The 20,805-nt window shown below is 50.2% G+C and overlaps 1 protein-coding gene across 6 annotated transcripts in view; it reads left to right on the top strand.

Annotated features, from left to right (window-relative positions):
- CHFR (checkpoint with forkhead and ring finger domains) overlaps positions 1-19,833 on the top strand; it is a 29,461-nt gene extending 9,628 nt beyond the window's left edge. For 2 of the 6 annotated variants that reach the window (XM_021692263.2, XM_021692268.2), the window contains 11 exons: positions 4,673-4,840; positions 6,553-6,712; positions 7,646-7,800; positions 7,889-8,051; positions 10,023-10,165; positions 11,638-11,754; positions 12,639-12,722; positions 13,416-13,486; positions 14,394-14,481; positions 18,607-18,687; positions 19,286-19,833. In XM_021692263.2, coding sequence (XP_021547938.1) covers positions 4,673-4,840; positions 6,553-6,712; positions 7,646-7,800; positions 7,889-8,051; positions 10,023-10,165; positions 11,638-11,754; positions 12,639-12,722; positions 13,416-13,486; positions 14,394-14,481; positions 18,607-18,687; positions 19,286-19,455 — 1,400 coding nt within the window. In that variant the 3' untranslated portion in view covers positions 19,456-19,833. Of the gene's footprint in view, positions 1-4,672; positions 4,841-6,552; positions 6,713-7,645; positions 7,801-7,888; positions 8,052-10,022; positions 10,166-11,637; positions 11,755-12,638; positions 12,723-13,415; positions 13,487-14,393; positions 14,482-16,711; positions 16,820-17,164; positions 17,238-18,606; positions 18,969-19,285 lie in introns of those variants that run through there. The other 4 variants (XM_021692265.2, XM_021692264.2, XM_021692267.2 and 1 more) reach the window with 4 other exon arrangements.
- Positions 19,834-20,805: the final 972 nt, after the last annotated feature.

Below are 20,805 nucleotides of genomic sequence, written 5' to 3'. Positions count from 1 at the left end.
GGAAGTCAGAAGTGTCATCAGGCATCAGGCTCTCAGTAGCAAGATTGCTGTAGTAGTAGATGCTGTCTTGTTCCATCTACAATAGAAATGCTGAAAGTCGGAGACCAGAGTACCATGGTATTTCTTGTAGTTCTATTGGGATATAATTCACATACCATAACAATCACCCAGTTGAAGTGTACACTTCAGTGGTTTTTACCATAGTCATAGTGTTGTGCATTCATACCACTATATAAATCCAGAACATTTTCATCACTCCAAAAGGAGACCCCATACCCATCAGCAGTCACTGTCCCTTCCCCAGCAACCACTAATCTGCTTTCTGTCTCTATGGATTTGCCTCTTCTGGCCATTTCATACAAGTGGAATCATGTATTCTGTGGCCTTTTGTGTCTGCTGCTTTCCCTGAGCATAATGTTTTCAAGGCTCACCCAGAGTGACATAGAATTTATTTATTTATTTTTTAAAGATTTTATTTATTTATTTGAGAGAGAGTGAGAGAGCACGCGCACACATACACACAAGCCAGGGGCAGAGGCAGAGGGAGAAGCAGACTTCCTGCTGAGCGGGGAGCCCCACTCAGGCCTCAGTCCCAGGACTCCAGGATCGTGACCTGAGCTGAAGGCAGATGCTTCACCGACTGAGCCACCCAGGCGCCCCTGGAGTAACATATAATTTAAAACCAGTTTTACATGTACTGGTCCTTATGGCATCAACTCTTTACCTTCCTCCCTGGTCACTAGAGAAGATTCAGAATCTCTAGGTGCCATGTGACCTGAGCGTTTATTTGTAGGTATGGTTAGGGTATGGAATGTATATATATTTAGTGAATTGGATCATACTATATATGTTAATTTTTTTTAAGATTTTATTTATTTGACAGAGAGAGAGAGAACAAGCACAAGCAGGGGGAGCAGGAGAAGGAGAAGCAGACTCCCCGCTGAGCAGGGAGCCCAATGCGGGGCTTGATCCCAGGACCCCAGGATCATGACCTGAGCTGAAGGCAGACACTTCACTGACTGAGCCACCCAGGAGCCCCTAAATATGTTAATGTTTTAGTTCACTTTCTTAGCTATTCTTCTGTATTTTTCTTCCAGTTTCTCTTTAGGATTATCTTTTTAAGTAAAAAAAAAAAAAAGTCTTTTTGAGATTTTGATTGGGGAGAATTGACATTTTTACAATACCCAGGATAATGGTGTTTTATCCTGTTTATTAAGCTCTTTGATGTTCTTCAGTGAAGTAAGCCTTTTTCACTTAGTTTTGGGAACTCTAATTTATCCCTAGAATGCTTCATCTCTTGTTCTTGTTTTTTTAAGATTTCATTTATTTGAAAGAGAGCAAGCAAGTATAAGCCGTGGAGGGGGGAGGGGCAGAGGCAGAGGGAGAAGCAGGCTCCCCGCTGAGCAGGGAGCCTGACGCAGGGCTCAATCCCAGGACCCCGAGATCGTGATTTGAGCCGAAAGCAGATGCTTAACCGACTGAGCCACCCAGGTCCCCCGCCCTCTCTCATTCTTAATGTTGTAGTGCACGGAGACCCTCTTAAATCTCAGTGAGGGTGTGTTTGGCTGTGAATAATGGAAAACATGGCTCCCAGGACAGAGTCTGAAGACTCACAGCCCAGCACTGGCTCACCAGCTCAAGATGTCACCAGGCACTATCTGTCCTTTGCATGTGCCTCTTTGTCTTCTTTTAATCTTGTGGTTGCAAGAAGGCTGCCCGAGCTCTAGCTGTCACAGCCACATTCAGAGGCAGGGACCAGCAAAGCCTTTGTAAAAAGAGCTCTATTGTGGGCTCAGCAGCAGCAGAGGAATTGTTCCCAGAAGACTCCTCCAGCTCCTTGGCCGACCTGGCTGTACCGCCACCAGGTAGTCCTTATGTCTGTACCTGTTTTAGTCGGATTTGGGGAAGGAGAGGCAGTGAACTTACTGCAGGGACTCAGTATGCTTCCCTGAGACTGGAAGCCTTCTTTCTCCCACACTGTTTGAACCTATTTCCATTTTGAGAACTTGGTTTTTACTTGCTAATACTGTTGCTCTTTTTAACATAGGCAGCCCCATCTCTCCTACTTGTTGTCCTCATTAAGGCTTTGTAGCACCTACCACCTTCCTTACCCAGAGCCTCCTTTGCTCAGCCTAACTCCTCAGCAGCAGCACGCTCCACACAACACCCCTCTCTCTTTTCCCAGGTCTATGGCACCCCATCTGAACAGTAACATTCTGATGTGTTATTGTGACTTTTCAGGGCATCCATGAAAGGGCTTCGTAGGTACTTATTAGGCATGTTTAGTTAAAACAAGGCTGCGGATAGTGAGCACTATGTCTGAGTCTCGCCCACCACCTCCAAGAGAAGACCAGCAGCATAGACCAAGCCAGTGACCAAAAGAGGCCCTCCAGCCTGTCTCCTGGTACTCCTGAACTGTAGTCCCAGTTTCTCAGAGGCCTTTGACTTACTCTACTTTAGCATCATTACTTCAAACTCCTGACTAAAAGAAAAGGCGATCATACTACCTAGATGAGAACATGCCAGATACTGAAAAATTACCCAGGTGGTTGAAGTTCTTCAGGTTCTGTAGGCTCATGTGCCCTTTATAGTAACTGCCTGGGTTCTTTAAACCACAGAGGCACTGCACAGTTGGGGCAGGTGCTGCCCTGCTGCTGGCTCCACCTACCCGAGGGCTCGCCCTTGTGGTGGCAGCCCCAAGAGGAGTACAAGTGACACTCAGTGACCCTGAGTGCGGCCCCAGAGCATGTCAAGTAGGAACACAGACAAGATGGAAAGCTGTGGGCATTCTGGATTGAGTGCTAATCTCCCAGCTGTATGCCTATATAAAAATAGGCTTTGTCTCTAGTCCCAAGCTGTGCGTTTTGTGGTTATTGTAATAGTTTTTCAGAATCGAAGCATAAAACAGCTCTGGCCTATAAAGAAAACCTACTTTACCAATAGAAATTTTTTCTACATAGTACAGTGTATAGTATGTGTGGCTAGGTTTTGATAGATTTTTCGATAATGTTCTGATTTCATTAAAGAAACCACAATGAGATACCACCTCACACCTATTAGAATGGCCAGCATCAAAAAGACAAAGGATAACGAGTGAGGATGTGGAGAAAGGGGAACCTTCCTACACTGTTGGTGGGAATGCAAACTGATGCAGCGGGTCTGGGAAACAGTATGGAGTTTCCTCAGACAGTTAAAAAGAGAACTACCATTTGACCCAGTAATCCCACTTCTGGGTATATATCCAGAGGAGGTAAAAATCACTATCTCAAAGAGATATCTGCACCCCCGTATTTCTGCAGCATTATTCACAAAGGCCAAGACATGGAAACAACCTAAGTGTCCAGTGATGGGTGAATGGATAAAGAAAATGTGATGTGTGTGTGTGTGTATACACATACTAATTGTTAATATTACCATAAAAGGGCAATGCATTTGTATATTGTGTAATTTAAAAAATCATAAACAGAAAATATTTTGCTTTAAGCAAATTGTTAAGATGGAAAGCTTAGCTCCAATTGTGTAAAGTTGGGGAAATGTTTCTGTGTATCTCTCTAAGTGTATACATACTAATAAAATAACCAGCCTGCTAAGTGTGAGGTTGGGTGCCAGGTGTTTTGATTAAGTTTTAAGTTAATCCTCACCATGGATCTGTTGGAGAGGTACCATCATCATGATCTTCATTCTGGAGTGAGAAGCTCCACTGAGCATAGGAGGCCCTCCCATGGTGGGAGTGAGAACCAGAGCCAGGAGCCAGCGCCTCTTTTCTTCCCTTGGTGTACACACTCCCCATTTGCTCCCCAAACAATTCTAACCTTTTTCCTTTGGCGGCCATAGGGCAGTTTCTTTCTTTTTCAAAATAACAACACTTACCACTTGAATATTACAGACTACATATGTATTGTACTGTAGTATCATAAACTAGGTCTTTATTCAGATAAAGGTTATTGGAAAGTCTCCTTACCTTTCTCCGGGGCTCATTTAAATCTTGCTTATGCAGATCAGTACTTTCCCTATGAGTTACTCCTGCTCCTTTCCTTTATCACCTCACCGTCCCTCTCATCTGTTTGGCCTTCGTGTCCTTGTCGTCTGAAGCCTGTTTCCCTCTTCGCAGAGGCTGGTGTGTGTACCTCTGTGCTAACATTAGTTACAACGTGGTGAGTGTTTGGCATTACTTAGCATGTGGATTGGCCCTGTGTTAGACTAAACGTTCCAGGGCTGATCCCAGTCACAGACATGTCTGCATTTCTTTCCCCGTTAATGTGGCACTTAATCCAGCTCCACCCGGCACAGCAGTGGGCACAAATGCATTTAAGAAATGTGGTTGAGGGGCGCCTGGGTGGCTCAGTCGTTAAGCGTCTGCCTTCGGCTCAGGTCATGATCTTGGGGTCCTGGGATCGAGCCCTGTGTCGGGCTCCCTGCTTGGCAGGGAGCCTGCTTCTCCCTCTCCCTCTACTGTTCCCCCTGCTTGTGCTCTCTCACTCTCTCTATCAAATAAATAAATAAGCTCTTTAAAAAAAAAAATGTAGTTGAGTATTTCTAGTGAGTATATGTTACTGAGAATATGACATCTTGGATTACCTAGACCTGACTTGAATCTGTGATGCTTTACCTGTCGTGCTCTCTCCTTCTAGGGCAGATGAATCAGAACCTCTCTTGTTTGTCCTTCTCACAGGCTCCAGAGATGCAGGCATTTCCCCGAAAGAGTGTGGTCCATCTGTGGCAGGTGATGAAATCCCTACCTTTCCTTCTGCTCTCCCAGACAGAGAGGGAGCATCCTTTTCTATGTCAGAATCCCGGGATCAGGAGGATTTGGAGCCCATCAGGAAGAGAATGAAAGGAGGTCAGAATCTTTAGAGAAAAATCTGCACTTAAAAAGACAAAGTTAAAAAGACTGTAAAGAATATTTGGGAATGTGTAGTGGGACAGTGGCTGCCCTGTGGCAGTGAGACCAGGAGGCTCTGGAAGGGGGGGCCTTGGGGAAGGGGACTAGAGTACTGGGTGTGTTGCATGGAAAATTGAATTGACTGGCTTGGGGAGGGTGTGGGAAAACTCAGCAACAGTACATAAAATAATAAGTATAAAAATGAGGCCGTTTTTGGGGCGCCTGGGTGGCTCAGTCAGTTAAGCATCTGCCTTCAGCTCAGGTCGTGATCCCGGGGTCCTGGGATTGAGCCCCTCATCGGGCTCCCTGCTCCACAGGGAGCCTGCTCCTCCTCCTCCCTCTGCTCCTCCCCACCCCCCTGTCTCTCTCTCTCTCTGTCTCAAATAAATAAAATCTTTAAAAAAGTAAATAAAAATAAGGCCATTTTTTATTCCAGCAAAAATGAAAAATTGTATAAGGAAGAAAACTTAAGTTTTGTTTTTTTTTTAAAGATTTTATTTGAGAGAGAGAAGGAGAGACAGTGGGAGAGTACAAGTGGGGAGGAGAGGGAGAAGCGGGCTCCCTGCTGAGCAAGGAGCCCAATGCGGGACTCGATCCCAGGACCCTGGGATCATGACCTGAGCCGAAGGTAGACGCTTAACTGACTGAGCCACTCAGGTACCCTGAAAACTTAAGTTTCCTTAATTAATAGTATACTGTTTGGCTCAGCAGTGAATATTTACCTAAGCATAAGGTAAATACGATATACTGAACCAACAGTCGTGTTATAATAATACTGCGAGTAGGGTTCAGGGGGCAGAATCCTTCTCTACCTTAATAGATGTCAGGAGATGGTATCTAGAATCGATGAACCCAAACATAGCATTACAGTTCAGAAACATGGAGGTCCATACCAGCAGAAGTAGCTAAAAACACGAAAGTCATTAACTCGGAGGAAGTTAGGCCATGGCAGAGGGCTACTGCTCTTGTTTTCTTTTAAGTGTTTGACTTCGTAAATTGTGTGCAAATACTTGTTTAATTAAAAATAAAAATTAATCTGTGGTTAGCAACACATGAACACTATAGAACACCAGCAGAAGGAAAAAAAAAAAGATTCACAGCTCCTGGTAACATCAGAGAGTGTACTTTCCAGTGTATACACAAATCACATTGTTTGTTTAAACAAAAATGACATTACACACAAATATTGTGCAACAAATGGCCTTTATCTTTAAGCATGTATTCTGAGTGCCTCTTTTTGTCATTAACTGTTCTTCTAAAACAAAACTTAAGTGTATTGGAATATGAAACTTCTTTTAGGCCTTCTTAAAAACGCTCTTTAAAATACAAACACTGGCGGGGCACCTGGGTGGCTCAGTCGTTAAGCGTCTGCCTTCGGCTCAGGTCATGGTCCCAGGGTCCTGGGATCGAGCCCCGCGTCGGGCTCCCTGCTCGGCGGGGAGCCTGCTTCTCCCTCTCCCACTCCCGCTGCTTGTGTTCCCTCTCTCGCTGTATTTCTCTCTGTCAAATAAAAAAAAAAAAAAAAAAATCTTTAAAAAAATAAAATAAAATACAAACACTGGCGAGAGCTGTGTTTTCTGTCCGTAGGTTAAGGTGTTCGTAAAACAAGAAGACCCAGTGTCTGCTTCTTCCTCCCTGTGGTGGTCAGAACGCATCCCTTTCTCTCACAGATGGGGAGCCTGACCTGACCCTGCAGTTGCTGGTTGCAGACCAGTGTGGAGACACCCACAGCACCCTTGGGAATGTCAGGTCCGAGGCCGTGAAACCAGACAAGATGGAGGAGACGCTCACGTGCATCATCTGCCAGGACCTGCTGCATGACTGTGTGAGGTACGCTACACGCCACAGGGAGACCTGGAGGAGCATCACAGCCGGGGAGGGGTGGCCTGGGGAAGCCAGCCCCCGGGTCATGTCGGCTTCGACGCTGCGGGGGCTACTGTTGTCATTTTCTTGGGTGGCCAACCCGCCCAAACCCCGGTGCCTGTGACCAGGGCTGTAGAAGAGCCCACAAGGCTGATGCGGCAACGCCCTCAGTCGACACAGGTCCCAGGTAGCACTGGTGGCCTGGCGTTCTGCAGACGCAGAACGGGAGAAGTGTGCCGAGCTTTAAGGGAATGTTGTGGTTAGCACAGAGGGGGTGCCCCGGAGTGAGGGTCCCAGGAGTAGCTTAGGGAGAGCCCCCTCCTTGCTTCTCTGTGGGAACTTCAGGGTGAAAGCCATCTGAATTTCCACTTGGATGCAGGCCTTTTCCGCACTCAGGGCCCCTGTTCCTCATACGCCTGGAGCCACAGCCTGCTCTACTGTCCCTTCCGAGGCACAGACTGTCACTTCGGTTTCTTTTAATTAACGAGGACCACGTCAGGGTGGTTGGGGTTGGACACTGTGCTCCCATGGATTGTGGAAGACAGGTGGCATTCCCAGTCTCTCAGCTGAGGATGCAGATGCTGCCAGCAGTGGGCCCCATATGCAGGTGGTGTAGCGCCCCGAGAGGCATGGTTCTAGGCTCTGCTGAGTCGAGTGAGCTCGGTGGGGGGTGGGTAACTTGCTCACTTTTCTGTTTTGTGACCAACCCTCAGCCTGAGCGAGGCCACGTCCTCCTATGGGGAAAGAGGCAGCATGAACTGGGGTCCCTGCTTCTCATGCTCCAGGCAGGCCATGCCCCATGTGCCCTGGCGTCTGGGGGGCTGCTGCGGCTTGGCAGACAGATGCTCCACCAGCGAGTGCTCTGCGGGGGCGTCTGAAGACCTCTCCTTGTGCCCTCAGCCTGCAGCCCTGCATGCACACCTTCTGTGCAGCCTGCTACTCAGGCTGGATGGAGCGCTCCACCTTGTGCCCCACCTGCCGCTGTCCAGTCGAGAGGATCTGTAAAAACCACATCCTGAACAACCTGGTGGAGGCCTACCTTCTCCAGCACCCAGGCAAGTGGAGAGCCTGCCCAGGCCTGGAGACTGCGGGTGTCTCTCCTGGGGCCCCCCAGCCAGGAGAGCCATGTCTTTTGCCTTCCAGACAAGAGTCGCAGCGAGGAAGATGTGCGGAGCATGGCTGCCAGGAATAAGATCACTCAAGACATGCTGCAGCCCAAAGTCAGGAGGTCTTTCTCTGACGAGGAGGGCAGTTCAGAGGACCTGCTGGAGCTGTCAGATGTGGACAGCGAATCCTCGGACGTTAGGTGAGCCTCTGCCTGGCTCTGAGTAGGGCAGGGAGCTGGGCAGGCAGCACGGAGTCCGAGTCCAGGTTCTGCACTGAGCAGTCCAGCTCCTGCGTGGTCTGGCCTCGCTTCTCATGGGTCACGTCAGCTAGTGATGTTGCCTGCCTTGAGTGTGGCAAGGATGGGGTGGGCGCCGGCCAAGGACAGCCACTCACTCAGTTGACTGGGGTGGGTATTTGCCACCCTGCCTCCTCCAGTACCCCCCTCCCTTTTCAGGTATACACGGAACATTTATTTTTTGCTGTTACTTATCTGTATTTATTTCCAGCTTTATTGAGATGTAACTGGTACACAGCACCCTTTGAGTCTAAGGTATTCTGGCTAATGAATGGCTGGACTGGCGACTGTTCTAAAGTAAAGACCACCACGCCCCACACCCTGGTATTTGCTGACACCTCGTCAGGTGCCTTGATGCACCAGCTACGACGGCGTCATGATTTAACATGTTCTCTGTCCCACACACGCGCACTTAGGCTGTAGTGCATCTGGTGAGCATCGAGTCCCACCCTGTGAGTTGCATTGTCATCGTTTGTCAGGACAGTACTGTAGGGAAGCTGCGGCCACCTGGCTGAGGACGCAGTCCTTCGAGACCTTACATTGGCTACTCTACGGTGCCGCTGTTTCCTGACTCAGAAGTGCACCGGCTGAGTTTCGGGTGGAGGCCATCACATTTAGAAAGACAAAAATCAAACCTCCCCAATGCACTATCTTTTGTTTCTTTTTGTAAAATTTAGCAAATGATGGCCAAGCCAAAAGAAGAAAACAAAAATCACTTTAGCGTGAACATTTTATTGTGTATCCTTCTGGCCACTCATATATGTAGCCACACATACTTCTTTTGTTAAGTAAGTAAAACACGATATGTTTAGAAATAAATACTCTTATAAAGATGGGATTATACTATACATATGGTTTTACAGAGTTTCTAGTATTCTGACTTGAGAAGCTGTGCTGCAGTTTGAGTTACTGTAACTGCAGTTGCAGTTTTGCGCACGTGTCCATTAACTGACGGAGGTAAGTAACGGCAGAGTGGTCAGGTCAGGTCAGAGAGCCTGCGGCGGGGCGCCTGGCTGGACCTGGCACCCATGTCATCCAGTGTCCGTCAGAAAGGTTTGTGGAAGGGTGTCAGGAAACCCTGCCTGCACTCGGTGTCGCCCGGGATGAAGGCCGTCTCGTTCCTAAATGAAGTTGAGTATTTTCTCACTGGGGTTTTCTCGTTAGGTCTTACCCCGTCCCTCACCGGCTCCTGCTGTTGGAGTCAGGCTCAGGAAGGCGTCCTCTGACTGAGATGAGGGAAGAGTCTTTGTCTCTTTTTCCTGTGGATTCTTTTTACCATTTGTGTTTTTAGAAAGCTCAGCTAACGTGCATAAAGCTAGGTGGGGCGGGGCTTCTGCTGCTGGGTCGGGAAGCCCCTAGAGGACAGCAGCACTCAGCTGTGGCACAAAACGTGCTCTGATTTTAATGCAGTTTCTTCGGTGCCCAGGGTGCAAGTCCTGAGCGTGCTGGGCAAGATGGGCCTGCCCCTGGACGTAGTTCACAGCTCGCCCAGCATCGAACCTGTGAGAGTGCGTCCTGCCCCCTGTGGGGACTGAGCGGCCAGGCTCTGGGGGATGCTGTGCCAAAGCAAGGGGTGGGCAGGACGTGTCTCCGTATGCTAGGAACCGCCAAGGGGGATGAGGGTGGTGAGGAACAGAGCCCTCTAACTGCTGCTCTTCTGGGGTGAGCACTGACTGGGCGGCAGCAGCTGGTGCAGAGCTGAGGTGTGAAGTGGGGGACAGTGAGCAGAGAAGATGCCTCCAGGCTTGGGATCTGGATCTGGTCTCGTCATCAGGGCTAGGGGCATGGCCACCACCACCCACATGCTTGTGAGCAGGGGTCACCCTGCTTCTCCGCACTCCAGGTGTTCGTGTGGTTCGTGTGCTTTCCTTGCAGCCAGCCGTACATAGTATGCAGACAGTGCCCCGAGTACCGGAGGCAGGCGGGGCAGTCCCTCCCCTGCCCAGGGCCTGGCAGCGAGCCAGGGTCAGCACCGGCTCCTGGGGAGGCACCGTCCACATCCACCAGTGTCACGACAGGTGAGACGCCACCTTCCGTGCTGTCGTCCTACTGTGACCACCCAGGATGCAGCTGTCATTCCTGCGGACTCCTCTCCCATTCCTACCCGACTCTTGTCCCTGCCTCCGTGGTCTGCCACCTCTCATAACCTGTTGCTTCTCCTAGTCTGTTTTGGGCTAGGAAACCAGAGAGTTAACTTGTTCTCTCGTGGACCTCTGCTCCTGGGCAGTCCTGGGGGTTCAGTCCTAAGCCTGACATTTGGGCCAGATGCCATCAAGAAAGGGAAAGAGGACAGGTGGAATCTACGTTTTTGGCCCTGGCCATTCTGTAATTAATGGCCCCACAAGGCCTAGTTTCTTTTTTTTTTTTTTTTTTTTTAAGTTTTTTTTTTTTTTTTTGACAGAGAGAGAGGGGGAGAAAAAGTACGCAGAGGGGCAGGCAGAGGGAGAGGGAGAAGCAGGCTTCCCGCTGAGCAGGGAGCCCGATGCGGGGCTCGATCCCAGGACGCTGGAATCATGACCTGAGCCGAAGGCAGACGTTTAACTGACTGAGCCACCCAGGCGCCCCCAAGGCCTAGTTTCTTAGAGCCTGTCATGAGGCCACTGAGCCAGGATTGTGACCCAGAGCTATGTTATAGCCATCTGCCATGACGCCATGCTGTGGCTGTCTCCGTCGGTTCCCGTAGGCCCTGTGGACAGGGATGGGCAGCACCTGGTCACGTCCCAACTCTGCCATTCCTCAGGTGGGCTCCATCGTTTTCAGACTGCAGATGGAAATCCCCAGTGGGACGCGGGGCCTGTAGTAAGTGTGTGTGCGCAGACGGAGCTTCCTGTGTGGCCATGGAGCGTCCGGGGGCTAGGCTGTGTGGACACAGCTCCTGGGGTGGGGTCAGCCAGTCATGCCCACCAGGCCTGTCACTTGTTTATTTGGAAGACACAGAGATTAATATAGAACTTGCTTTATTGTTTTATGGCATGTGCTTTATGGCCTAAGGAAAGGTTAGAAAACCTTCAAGTGATCTTTGAAATCTTGGTACAACCGCTGATCCGAAAAGTCGCTTTGCTTATTTTTCATTTTATTTTAAAATGCTTCTTTTAGGTGGTAGGCTATCATTTGGCCACTTAAGAAAACAGGTCTGAGTTCTCCCTGGGTTTTCTTTCTTTTTTTTTTTTTTTAAAGATTTTATTTATTTATTTGAGAGAGAGAGAATGAGAGACAGAGAGCACGAGAGGGAAGAGGGCAGAGGGGGGGAAGCAGACCCCCCACGGAGCAGGGAGCCCGATGCGGGACTCGATCCCAGGACTCCAGGATCATGACCTGAGCCGAAGGCAGCCGCTTAACCAACTGAGCCACCCAGGCGCCCTCTCCCTGGGTTTTCTTTTGGATCAGTCTCCTTGTGTGCTTTCCAGCCACTCCCCTAGATGTGGGTCTAACCTGTTCTTTCTGCCTGTGCCCCGGTACATGACGCCTGATTATGCTGTCTGTTCTGCAGCCCAGGATTATGTGTGTGCCCTGCAAGGCAGCCATGCCATATGCACCTGCTGCTTCCAGCCCATGCCAGACCGGAGAGCAGAACGTGAGCAGGACCCCCGCATCGCCCCCCAGCAGTGTGAGTAAGGGTGTGCACCTCTGCGCTGCCTGCCTGAGCAGCCTCCCCACCACGGAGCCTCTCCTGTGGATCCTTCTAGGCTCAGGTTTCAAAACGGTGTTGACTGCTGTGCATGCTGTGAAGTAAAGACATGGCTCTGTTTTCTCGTCTGCAGAATCGGTTGTCACTGTGCAATCATGTTGAATAACCGTCTTTTTCCATCAATTGATAACCCACCCCTGTCATACACCAAGTTTCCATGTATGGGTGGTTCTTTCTGAAGTCTGCGTCTGACGTTTGTCCCCACGTCAGGACCGTGATATTTCTATAATGTGTCACTTTTTTAAGATTTTTATTTTATTTATTTATTTTAAAGATTTTATTTTTTATTTGACAGAGAGACAGCCAGAGAGGGGACACAAGCAGGGGGAGCGGGAGAGGAGAAGCAGGCTTCCTGCTCAGCGGGGAGCCCGATGCGGGGCTCCATCCCAGGACCCTGGGATCATGACCTGAGCCGAAGGCAGGCGCTCAACGACTGAGCCACCCAGGCGCCCTTTTTATTTATTTATTTTAAAGGGAGTGCGTGCACGTGGGGGTGGGGGAGGCAGGGGAGGGGCGGAGAGAGAATCTCAGGCAGACTCCCCGCTGAGCAGGGGCCCTGACGCGGGCTTCAGTCTCGTGATCCTGAGTCATGACCTGAGCCAAAATCAAGAGTTGGACCCCCGCCCGCTGAGCCACCCAGGCGCCCCTATGATGTGTCACTTCTAAGTGTAATGAAGGAGATACCGTGCTTTAATTTACCACTCGGGATTGCTGTTTAAGACGGAGTGTGTCACGTATTTGACGGTTGCTTGAGTTTGTTCTTCGCCGAAATGGCCTGACTGGCGGTTGTGCTGTGTCCGCAGGTGCTGTGTGCCTGCAGCCTTTCTGCCATCTGTACTGGGGCTGTGCCCGGCCCGGCTGCCTCGGCTGTCTGGCCCCGTTCTGTGGTAATGCCGGGGCTTCGGCTGGCTGCCTGTAGCCTTTGCCTGTTCTCTGGTGCATTCGAGGGTGGTGCCGGGTCGTGTGGCCCGAGCTGGGGGAGGCCGCCGTTAGCGACCCTACTTTTTCCTGACATTTACAAGTGTCGCTCTGCCAGCTCAAAGCCAAGCAATAACAGAACAACCCCAGGGATGCCGAGTTCAGCCGGGAGGGTTCCCATATGGGCAAGGAACACCACCACTAAAACCGCCCAGTCTGGCCGCGGTGTTGAGTCTTCACAGCGCCAGACCCGGTGCCGAGGAGACTGAGAGGGCCGTCCATTTCAGGAAGGAGTGGAATGGAAGTCATTTGCCTGCTCTCTTTTTAAAACTGTATTTTTTTTTTTTAAGATTTTATTTATTTGACAGAGAGAGACACAGTGAGAGAGGGAACACAAGCAGGGGGAGAGGGAGAGGGAGAAGCAGGCTTCCCGCCAAGCAGGGAGCCTAACGCGAGACTTGAGCCCAGGGATCATGACCTGAGCCGAAGGCAGACGCTTAACGACTGAGCCACCCAGGCGTCCCTAAAACTGTATTTTGTCATGGAACTTTTTATTCTTTCTAGACCCTATAAGAAAGGAAATTTGGTCATCTTAGTGTCAGTGAATGATGCTTTCGTAGAACGTCTGTGAGACGGGTGACTTTGCTTCCTTCCATTGGCAGAGCTAGACCTGGGCGACAGGTGTCTGGACGGGGTTCTGAGCAACAACCACTACGAGTCGGATGTCCTCAAGGTACCAGACTTCCCATACAGGCGTGGGTGGGGCTCAGGCCAGGAGAGGCCCCCGTAAGGTTTTCAGCTCTCCTAATGGCTCTTACTAGTATGGCCGCTGAGTGCACCACATGGGTGTTTTTCCGTGTTCCCCACGTTCCCAAAAGGAGGTATTTCCTTCATGCCCATTATGCCACGAATCCACAGGAATTGGCTCCAGTGCCTGTTTGTCCCTTGCAGAGAGTTTCTGGGTCTGGGTGGGGACTGGGCCAGCCCTTTGGTGGAACCAGGGCCTCTCTCTGACTTCCTCCTCTCTGCCATTTTCCTTCCCATGTTTTAGGAAGCTGGCCCGACTCCTCAGCACCACTGCATTCTGGTTAGATGTCTGCGTGGTGCTTTCTTGTGTGTAGGTTTGCACAGAAGGAGCCAAGCAGCTCTGTGTGTCTGAAGGGCAGAACGTAGATCCAAACCCTCCACACTTCCTCGTGTGGTCATGGGCTAGAGCTGCTCTGGCCAAGGTTGGGTGTCCCACCACTCCTGTGCTAGGAATGTCTTTGCGGGATTTTAGAGGGAGTGTGGTAACTCACATGTTCAAAGTTCTGAAGTTAGCCCTCCTTTTGAGGCTCTGACAGAGCATCTCAGACAAGAACCCTGTGAACTAGGTGGTGAGCTAAGTGTTACCATGTCAGGCTCGGGCAGCGGGGTCCTCGGGCTGTCCCAGGTGTCCTGTGGTCTTGGAAGCAGACCCCCACAACTGCACACAGCACTCCCCCTCAGCTGCCCGATACGAATCCCTGCCATGTTTAGCTCGCCTGGGCTGTGGCTTTATCCACCTTCAAGGGCCTTTTATGAAACTTCTGCCTTCTTGTCATTTTAGTGTTTCTTCTTCCAAGCTAGTATCTTAAGATTTCGCTTCTTCCCCGTCACAGAATTACCTGGCAACCAGGGGTTTGACGTGGAAAAATATGTTGACTGAAAGTCTGGTGGCTCTGCAGAGGGGAGCGTTTTTACTGTCTGGTAAGCATCGTGGCCCTTGCTTCCCTCTCTGCAGAGGGGGTGCCTTTGACTCCTGTAACGCAGTAGAACCTGCCAGGTCGAGCACGGGCAGCTCCTGTGCGGCTGCCTTCCCACACACACAGCCTCGCCCTCCCCCCAGCCTGACAGAGGCAGACAGGAAGGTGCCGACACTTCCGGTTTTCTTTAAAGTTCCAGGGTTTCTCTGCCATGAGGAAGGGCGGGCCCCAGCTGAAGAGACCGGGTCTCTACCTTTGTCAGCATGGAAGTCCTGGGGCTGGCTGCTTGTTACCAGACTCTCAGGGCCCTCATTGGCCTCTCGCTTGGTGTGTTGGTGACGGGGTGTAGGCTTGCCCTGTCTCCCAGGGACACCCAGGACATTGTGAAATGTGATTTTTGTCACTGAGGGAGGGGGCTGCAAAAAAATCAGCAAACGCCTTTTTTTTTTTCTTTAAGATTTTACTTATTTATGGGGCGCCTGGGTGGCGCAGTCGGTTGAGCGACTGCCTTCGGCTCGGGTCAGGATCCCGGAGTCCCGGGACCGAGTCCCGCGTCGGGCTCCCTGCTCGGCGGGGGGTCTGCTTCTCCCTCTGACCCTCCCCCCTCTGGTGCTCTCTCTCTCTCTCTCTGTTTCTCAAAAAGATTTTATTTACTTATTTGAGAGAGAGGGCGTATGTGTGCAGGGAGGGGTAAAGACGGAGGGAGAGGGAGGAAGGGAACGAATCCCAAGCAGACTCCCCACTGAGCGTGGAGCCCAATGCAGCGCTTGATCCCACAGCCCTGAGATCATGACTTGAGACCTGAGCAGAAACCAAGAGTCGGACCCTCAACCGACTGAGCCACCCAGGAGCCCCAGATGACTTTTCTTTCTGAGACATACATTATCATGAAAGACTTTAGAAGTTGTTGGGGATCCTTCTAAGCAGTTTCTGTCTTGTGGACACATCCTCACGTCTCCTCTGCAGCAGCCCTGGGGCTGCCCAGACCTATCATCTGAGCCTGAACTCCGTTAGCTTCTTAAGGACTACTCTAAGGATGACATGGCTCACAAAGACATGTGAGTGACAGAGGGAGGCATGAAGGATAAGTGAACATCACTGGGAATCCCAGCACCTGAGCAGTGATGATCCTTGCATGGCCTGTGCACCTGCCCACATGTGCACACCATCCTCGTAAATGAAGCCCTACCACCTGCGCTGTTCTGTAGCCTGTTTGCTCAGCAGTACACCTTGATTTTTATTACGTAGTGTTCCAGTACCATGGTTTATTTTGCCGATTCATGAGTAGAGGATATTAAGGGATTTTTTTCTCCTTTTCACTCTCTGAGTCAGCACTGTAGCTGCTGAGTGAGCACGCAGTGTGTTAGGCTTGAGAAATTGTTCCATTTGGCTAAATAAGTAGGGTTGTTGGACAGCGCTCAGCACAGTTGGGACTTTGCCACAGTGACTTTCCTGCTCAAGGACGTGCCTCAGGTGTGAGGGCCAGCATCTTCTTGAGCCCGGCTGCCCTGCAGTCTTGTAAATACAGAGCAGGCAAACGGGACGTATCGTCGTTTGTCTGCCTGTGTTGGAACATTAACAGAATTGAAGTTTTTTTTGTTTTTTTTTTAAAGATTTTTATTTATTTATTTGACAGAGAGAGAGACAGCGAGAGAGGGAACACAAGCAGGGGGAGTGAGAGAGGGAGAAGCAGGCTTCCCGCCGAGCAGGGAGCCCGATGTGGGACTCGATCCCAGGACCCTGGGATCATGACCTGAGCCGAAGGCAGACGCTTAACGACCGAGCCACCCAGGCGCCCCGAAGATCTTTTTGTTTCGTGGTTCACTGGCTTGTGACCTTGGCCCACATTAAGTTGTCTGGATGTGGGGGTCTGGTTGGTGTATGGTCTTTGTCATATAAAGGTGCAATGGGTTTATGTTAAGCATGTAGGTAGTCAGATTTACAAGTCCTTTCCTGGGTGCTGTTTGGTTTTTGTGACATACTTAGAATAATATTCATTCCTTTCAGTACTTTTTAAAATTTTAAGATATTTGAATTTTTTTTATCCAAGTGGAATTATTTTGGTGTGAGGAAATAGGTTGGTTTCATTCTCGTTTTCTGAATGTCTGGCCCCTGTCTCTGCCTCCTGTATGGAGCGGTGCTGGGTTTCCCACTCTTTGCAAGGCCACAGCTGTTCTGGAAACATGAGGCCGCGTGCTGACTGGCATGCCCACATGAGGCTGTGTTCCTTGCAGATTACAGAATCACGGGGAACACCGTGCTATGTTACTGCTGTGGCCTGCGGAGCTTCCGAGAGCTGACCTACCAGTATCGACAGAACATTCCTGCTTCCGAGTTGCCAGGTAAGGAAGCCCCTCACCCCCAACTCAGTTCTGCCTGATTGAGATTGGCTTCTGTGTTCCTTCTTACAATAGGTACTCTGTTTGGGCCTTTGCTCCGTGTTCTTAGTGGATGTCTGCCTCAGCAGGAACAAAACTGGGCAGTAGTCTCACTTCCTAAACTGGGTTTTCAATTAAACTTTTTTCCTTTCCTGAAATCTTGAACAGGCCAAGGACACTAGTTATAAAGCATGACAAAATGCGATGCCTTTCCCTGCTGTTTGTCCCCTTGGATCTTTACTTAAATTCACGTAGCTGAGCTTGTGAGTGTGATGTGCAGTACAAATACATCATTTTTTCTCTTCCTAGTGGCTGTAACATCCCGTCCTGATTGCTACTGGGGCCGCAACTGCCGCACTCAGGTGAAGGCCCACCACGCAATGTGAGTGAGACACACTCTGCTAGGAGGGCGCATGGGTGTCGGCACGGGTCCTCAGGGCTGGGAAAGGGGCGCCAAGATGGTCCTCCTGCAGAAAGCACACCCCCGCTTTCCTAACAGGAAGGTGATTTTTTCTTTTAAGTGTTTTGGCAAGTTGATACCTCAGCTTTTAGAGATGTTTATGAACTAGTTAGTTATTTACTTGTAAATATACTAGTTTCATCATTTTGTTTGTCTGAAGCCCCGTGGTATATAAAGTGGTGCTGTCGTTTCTGTGTTCTGCAGAACACAGCTGCCGTTCCCCGCCGATGCACCAGAGGGTTAGCACTTTCTTAATCGGTGGCTGTGGTCACTGAGAACTTCTGAGCCCCCAGCTCAGAAGTCCTGGTGCTCTGGGTCTGTCTTCAGTGCCTTGAGCAGGTGTCTGTGATGGCTCAGTGACTCTCACCAGGCATTTCCAGCTCACAGTGACGTCTGCATTGCCATGTGGGGTCATCTGTAGGTGCAGGTGAGGTGATGATGTGACTCAGTCACGGACTGATGCTGTTTGAGGCTGCTATGATCCGCAGTCATTCATGGTTCAAATCAGAGTCACTGGGCGCCTGGGTGGCTCAGTTGGTTAAGCGACTGCCTTCGGCTCAGGTCATGATCCTGGAGTCCCGGGATCGAGTCCCGCATCGGGCTCCCTGCTCAGCAGGGAGTCTGCTTCTCCCTCTGACCCTCCTCCCTCTCATGCTCTCTGTCTCTCATTGTCTCTCTCGCAAATAAATAAAATCTTAAAAAAAAATAAAAAAAAAAAAAAAAAAAAATTCAAATCAGAGTCACTGAGAGTGTGTCCCTGGTGCAGGTGACAAGGACCCAAGTAAAGGCTCCCTCAAAGACGGAGTCTGTGGAATAAAACCCTTGTTTTGTAGTTGAGCATAGACAGTGTGAAGGAGACCATTTCATTATAGGGAAAGAAATTTTACTGGTAACTCGCTGATCTTTCTTAATAAAAACATGGGTAAGGATAGCAAAGACATACCTGTCTTCCTCTGGGGATGCCCTGCTCTTCACAAAGGGAGGTGGTGGTGCCGTCGCCCAGCAGGCGAGTCTGTCCGTCCCGCGGGGTGGCCCCTGGTGCCATGGGGACACTGAGGAGGCTTTGAGTCTTTGAGTCTCTTCTCTAAGGAAATTACCTAAAGATGTCTGACTTTTGAAATTTAAAAAGGAAAAAGAAGGCTGCCGTACCATCAAAATTTCTTTGATGGTACTAAAAACGTGCCTCCGTGCGCCACCCCACATGAAGTCAGCTTCTCATGACGTACTTTCAGCGGCTGACTTCAGGATCCGCTTATGTGAATACTTTTTTTTTACTCTTTTCTCCCTGCAGGAAATTCAATCATATCTGTGAACAGACAAGGTTCAAGAACTAAGCATCTAGGAGGCGCCAGGTGCTTGGGCGGTATTGGAGGTCAATGACAACGTTTCAGAAAATACTGGATACAGACATTTTAAGGGCATTTTACAGTCCCCCAGGGATGCTGGAGGTTTCTGCGTCTGGCACTGTAGTGTGACTTCTCTTGTGGAGTGAGACCTTCTTAGCGAGACGCCCCCACCCCCCGCCCCCACCCCAGTGGCCTGGGAGGCCGGGGCAGCACGACCCACCCCTCCTCTGAGCTCAGGCCGCCCAGAGCACTTCGGCCAGAAGAACCGCTCTCAGCCGTCCCCTCTCATTGAGGCGATGACGTTCAGGTTTGCTCTTTATACCTTTCCCAAAACTATGGTTCAAACAGACCTCTCTCTTCAAGGAAGCTTCCATGGGAGAAAAAGGAAAGTCTGTTGTTTAAGGGAAAGGGATCAAAAGTTTACAGCCTGCAGGGCACACCCGAGCGCCCCGCTGCGGGGACAGCCACGGCGGCTTAGGCTTTTTTGTAATAGGTTTGGTGCTTATCTTCTAGTGAGATTTATCACAAATGGTAGCACAAGTAATATAATTTATAATTTACAAATTGACTAAAATTGGGATAGTAGGGTATTTGAAAGAATAAACATATGTTTCCGTTTATTAGAAAAAGAAAAAATCAGATGTCCAGAACTGCTAACCCTAGACACCCAGCGTCAAGTGCGTGGCCCTGTCCTAAGAGGGCAGAAGTTGGGGTGCCACCACCCTAAGCCTGCTGTGGAGCAAAGCGTTGGTGCATGCTTCTCGCTCTGTCAGCTCAGCTGCAAGCCCCGCTGAGCTGCCCCACGATCTTCATTTCTTCCTGCTGGGCCAGGTCAGCCCTGGTGGTGCCCCCGCCCACCTGGAGCAACCCTTCCTCGAAAGTACGAGAACCCTTTGCTCCCACTAGGCCTGTCCTGCGTTGGGTTTGCCATGTCTTCTGGAATAATACTTGAAATTTTGTTCGTTAAAAAAAAAGTTTTTTACCTTTTGTTGAAATCATATGTTATTTTTGTTTGCAAAATTGTAACCTTTTGCTTCTTCTCAGGAATAGGATTTTCAACTATTGTCTTGCTCTTGATACAGACTCTGAGAAGCAGAGCTCTGTTTGTGGAAGAGGCCTCCTCCTCCCTGCATTCTAATAAACAAGCCGTGTCTGTCTCTCTCCTCTCCACACTGGTTTGCGTGTCGGCTGCGACGTGCTGCCCCTTCTGTCACGGTGGGCGGGCTACCGGCGCTGCTGGTGGACTGACCACTGCTCCTGAGAGCCCAGCTGGTAGCCCCGCTCTCAGACGAGCCACATGGGACGTGGGCTTGGGGCCCAGGTCTGAGTACTTGGTGAAAAGGGAGAAGGCACAGGATCTCATGGATCCATCAACCCCAAGTGACAGCCTTTTGGTTGCATGTTGAAGCTGTGGCTTTGTGTCTAAGCCCTGGCCTCAGCCTGTGCAGGAGGGAGGCCTGCCCTCCACATCTTAGGGCCTTGCCTCATCACTCCCTTCCCTCCCAAAAAGGTAAGAACAAAGATGTGGCTCTTAAGGGCTATGCCAGCTTTTTAAGCCTAGGTTAAAACAGAACATGTGACTTCCCTTGGGCTGCACTGGATCCTTCCATGAAGGAAGGACACACATCATGTTAGACTGCGGGGTCCACGGTGCAGGGCCAACTCTGCTGGGACTTGGGCTCCCTGTTTCTGACGAGAACTTGTCTGCTCTCACTCATGGGAGGAGTTTGGGGGCAGGACAGTTACTCTCGGGGCTGTTTCACAGACCTGGGTAGGTGTGCAGTCGGGAGGTTTTTATGACTTCCTGTTCCTCAACACCCTCCCACCCCACCTGACAGCCAGTCCACAGTTGGGCTGCAGCCCTGTGTGTGTGTGTGTGTGGGGGGGCAGGGCGGAGGTGGTGGTGGTGGTGATGGTGGTGGTGATGCTGATGATAGTGATGGTGGTGATGATGAGGGTGGTTGTGGTGGAGATGATGGTGACGTTTGTGATAATGAGGGTGGTTGTGATGGTGATGGTGGTGGTGATGCTGATGATAGTGACGGTTGTGATGATGATGGTGGTTGTGATGGTGGTGGTGATGTGATGGTGGTGGTGATGTGGTGATGGTGGTGGTGGTGATGGTGGTGATGATGGTGGTGGTG

This window comes from Neomonachus schauinslandi, chromosome 14, assembly GCF_002201575.2.
Source record: "Neomonachus schauinslandi chromosome 14, ASM220157v2, whole genome shotgun sequence".
Taxonomy (NCBI): domain Eukaryota; kingdom Metazoa; phylum Chordata; class Mammalia; order Carnivora; family Phocidae; genus Neomonachus; species Neomonachus schauinslandi.
Note: the sequence above shows the minus strand (reverse complement) of the source record. Positions and strands in the feature narration are given on the sequence as shown.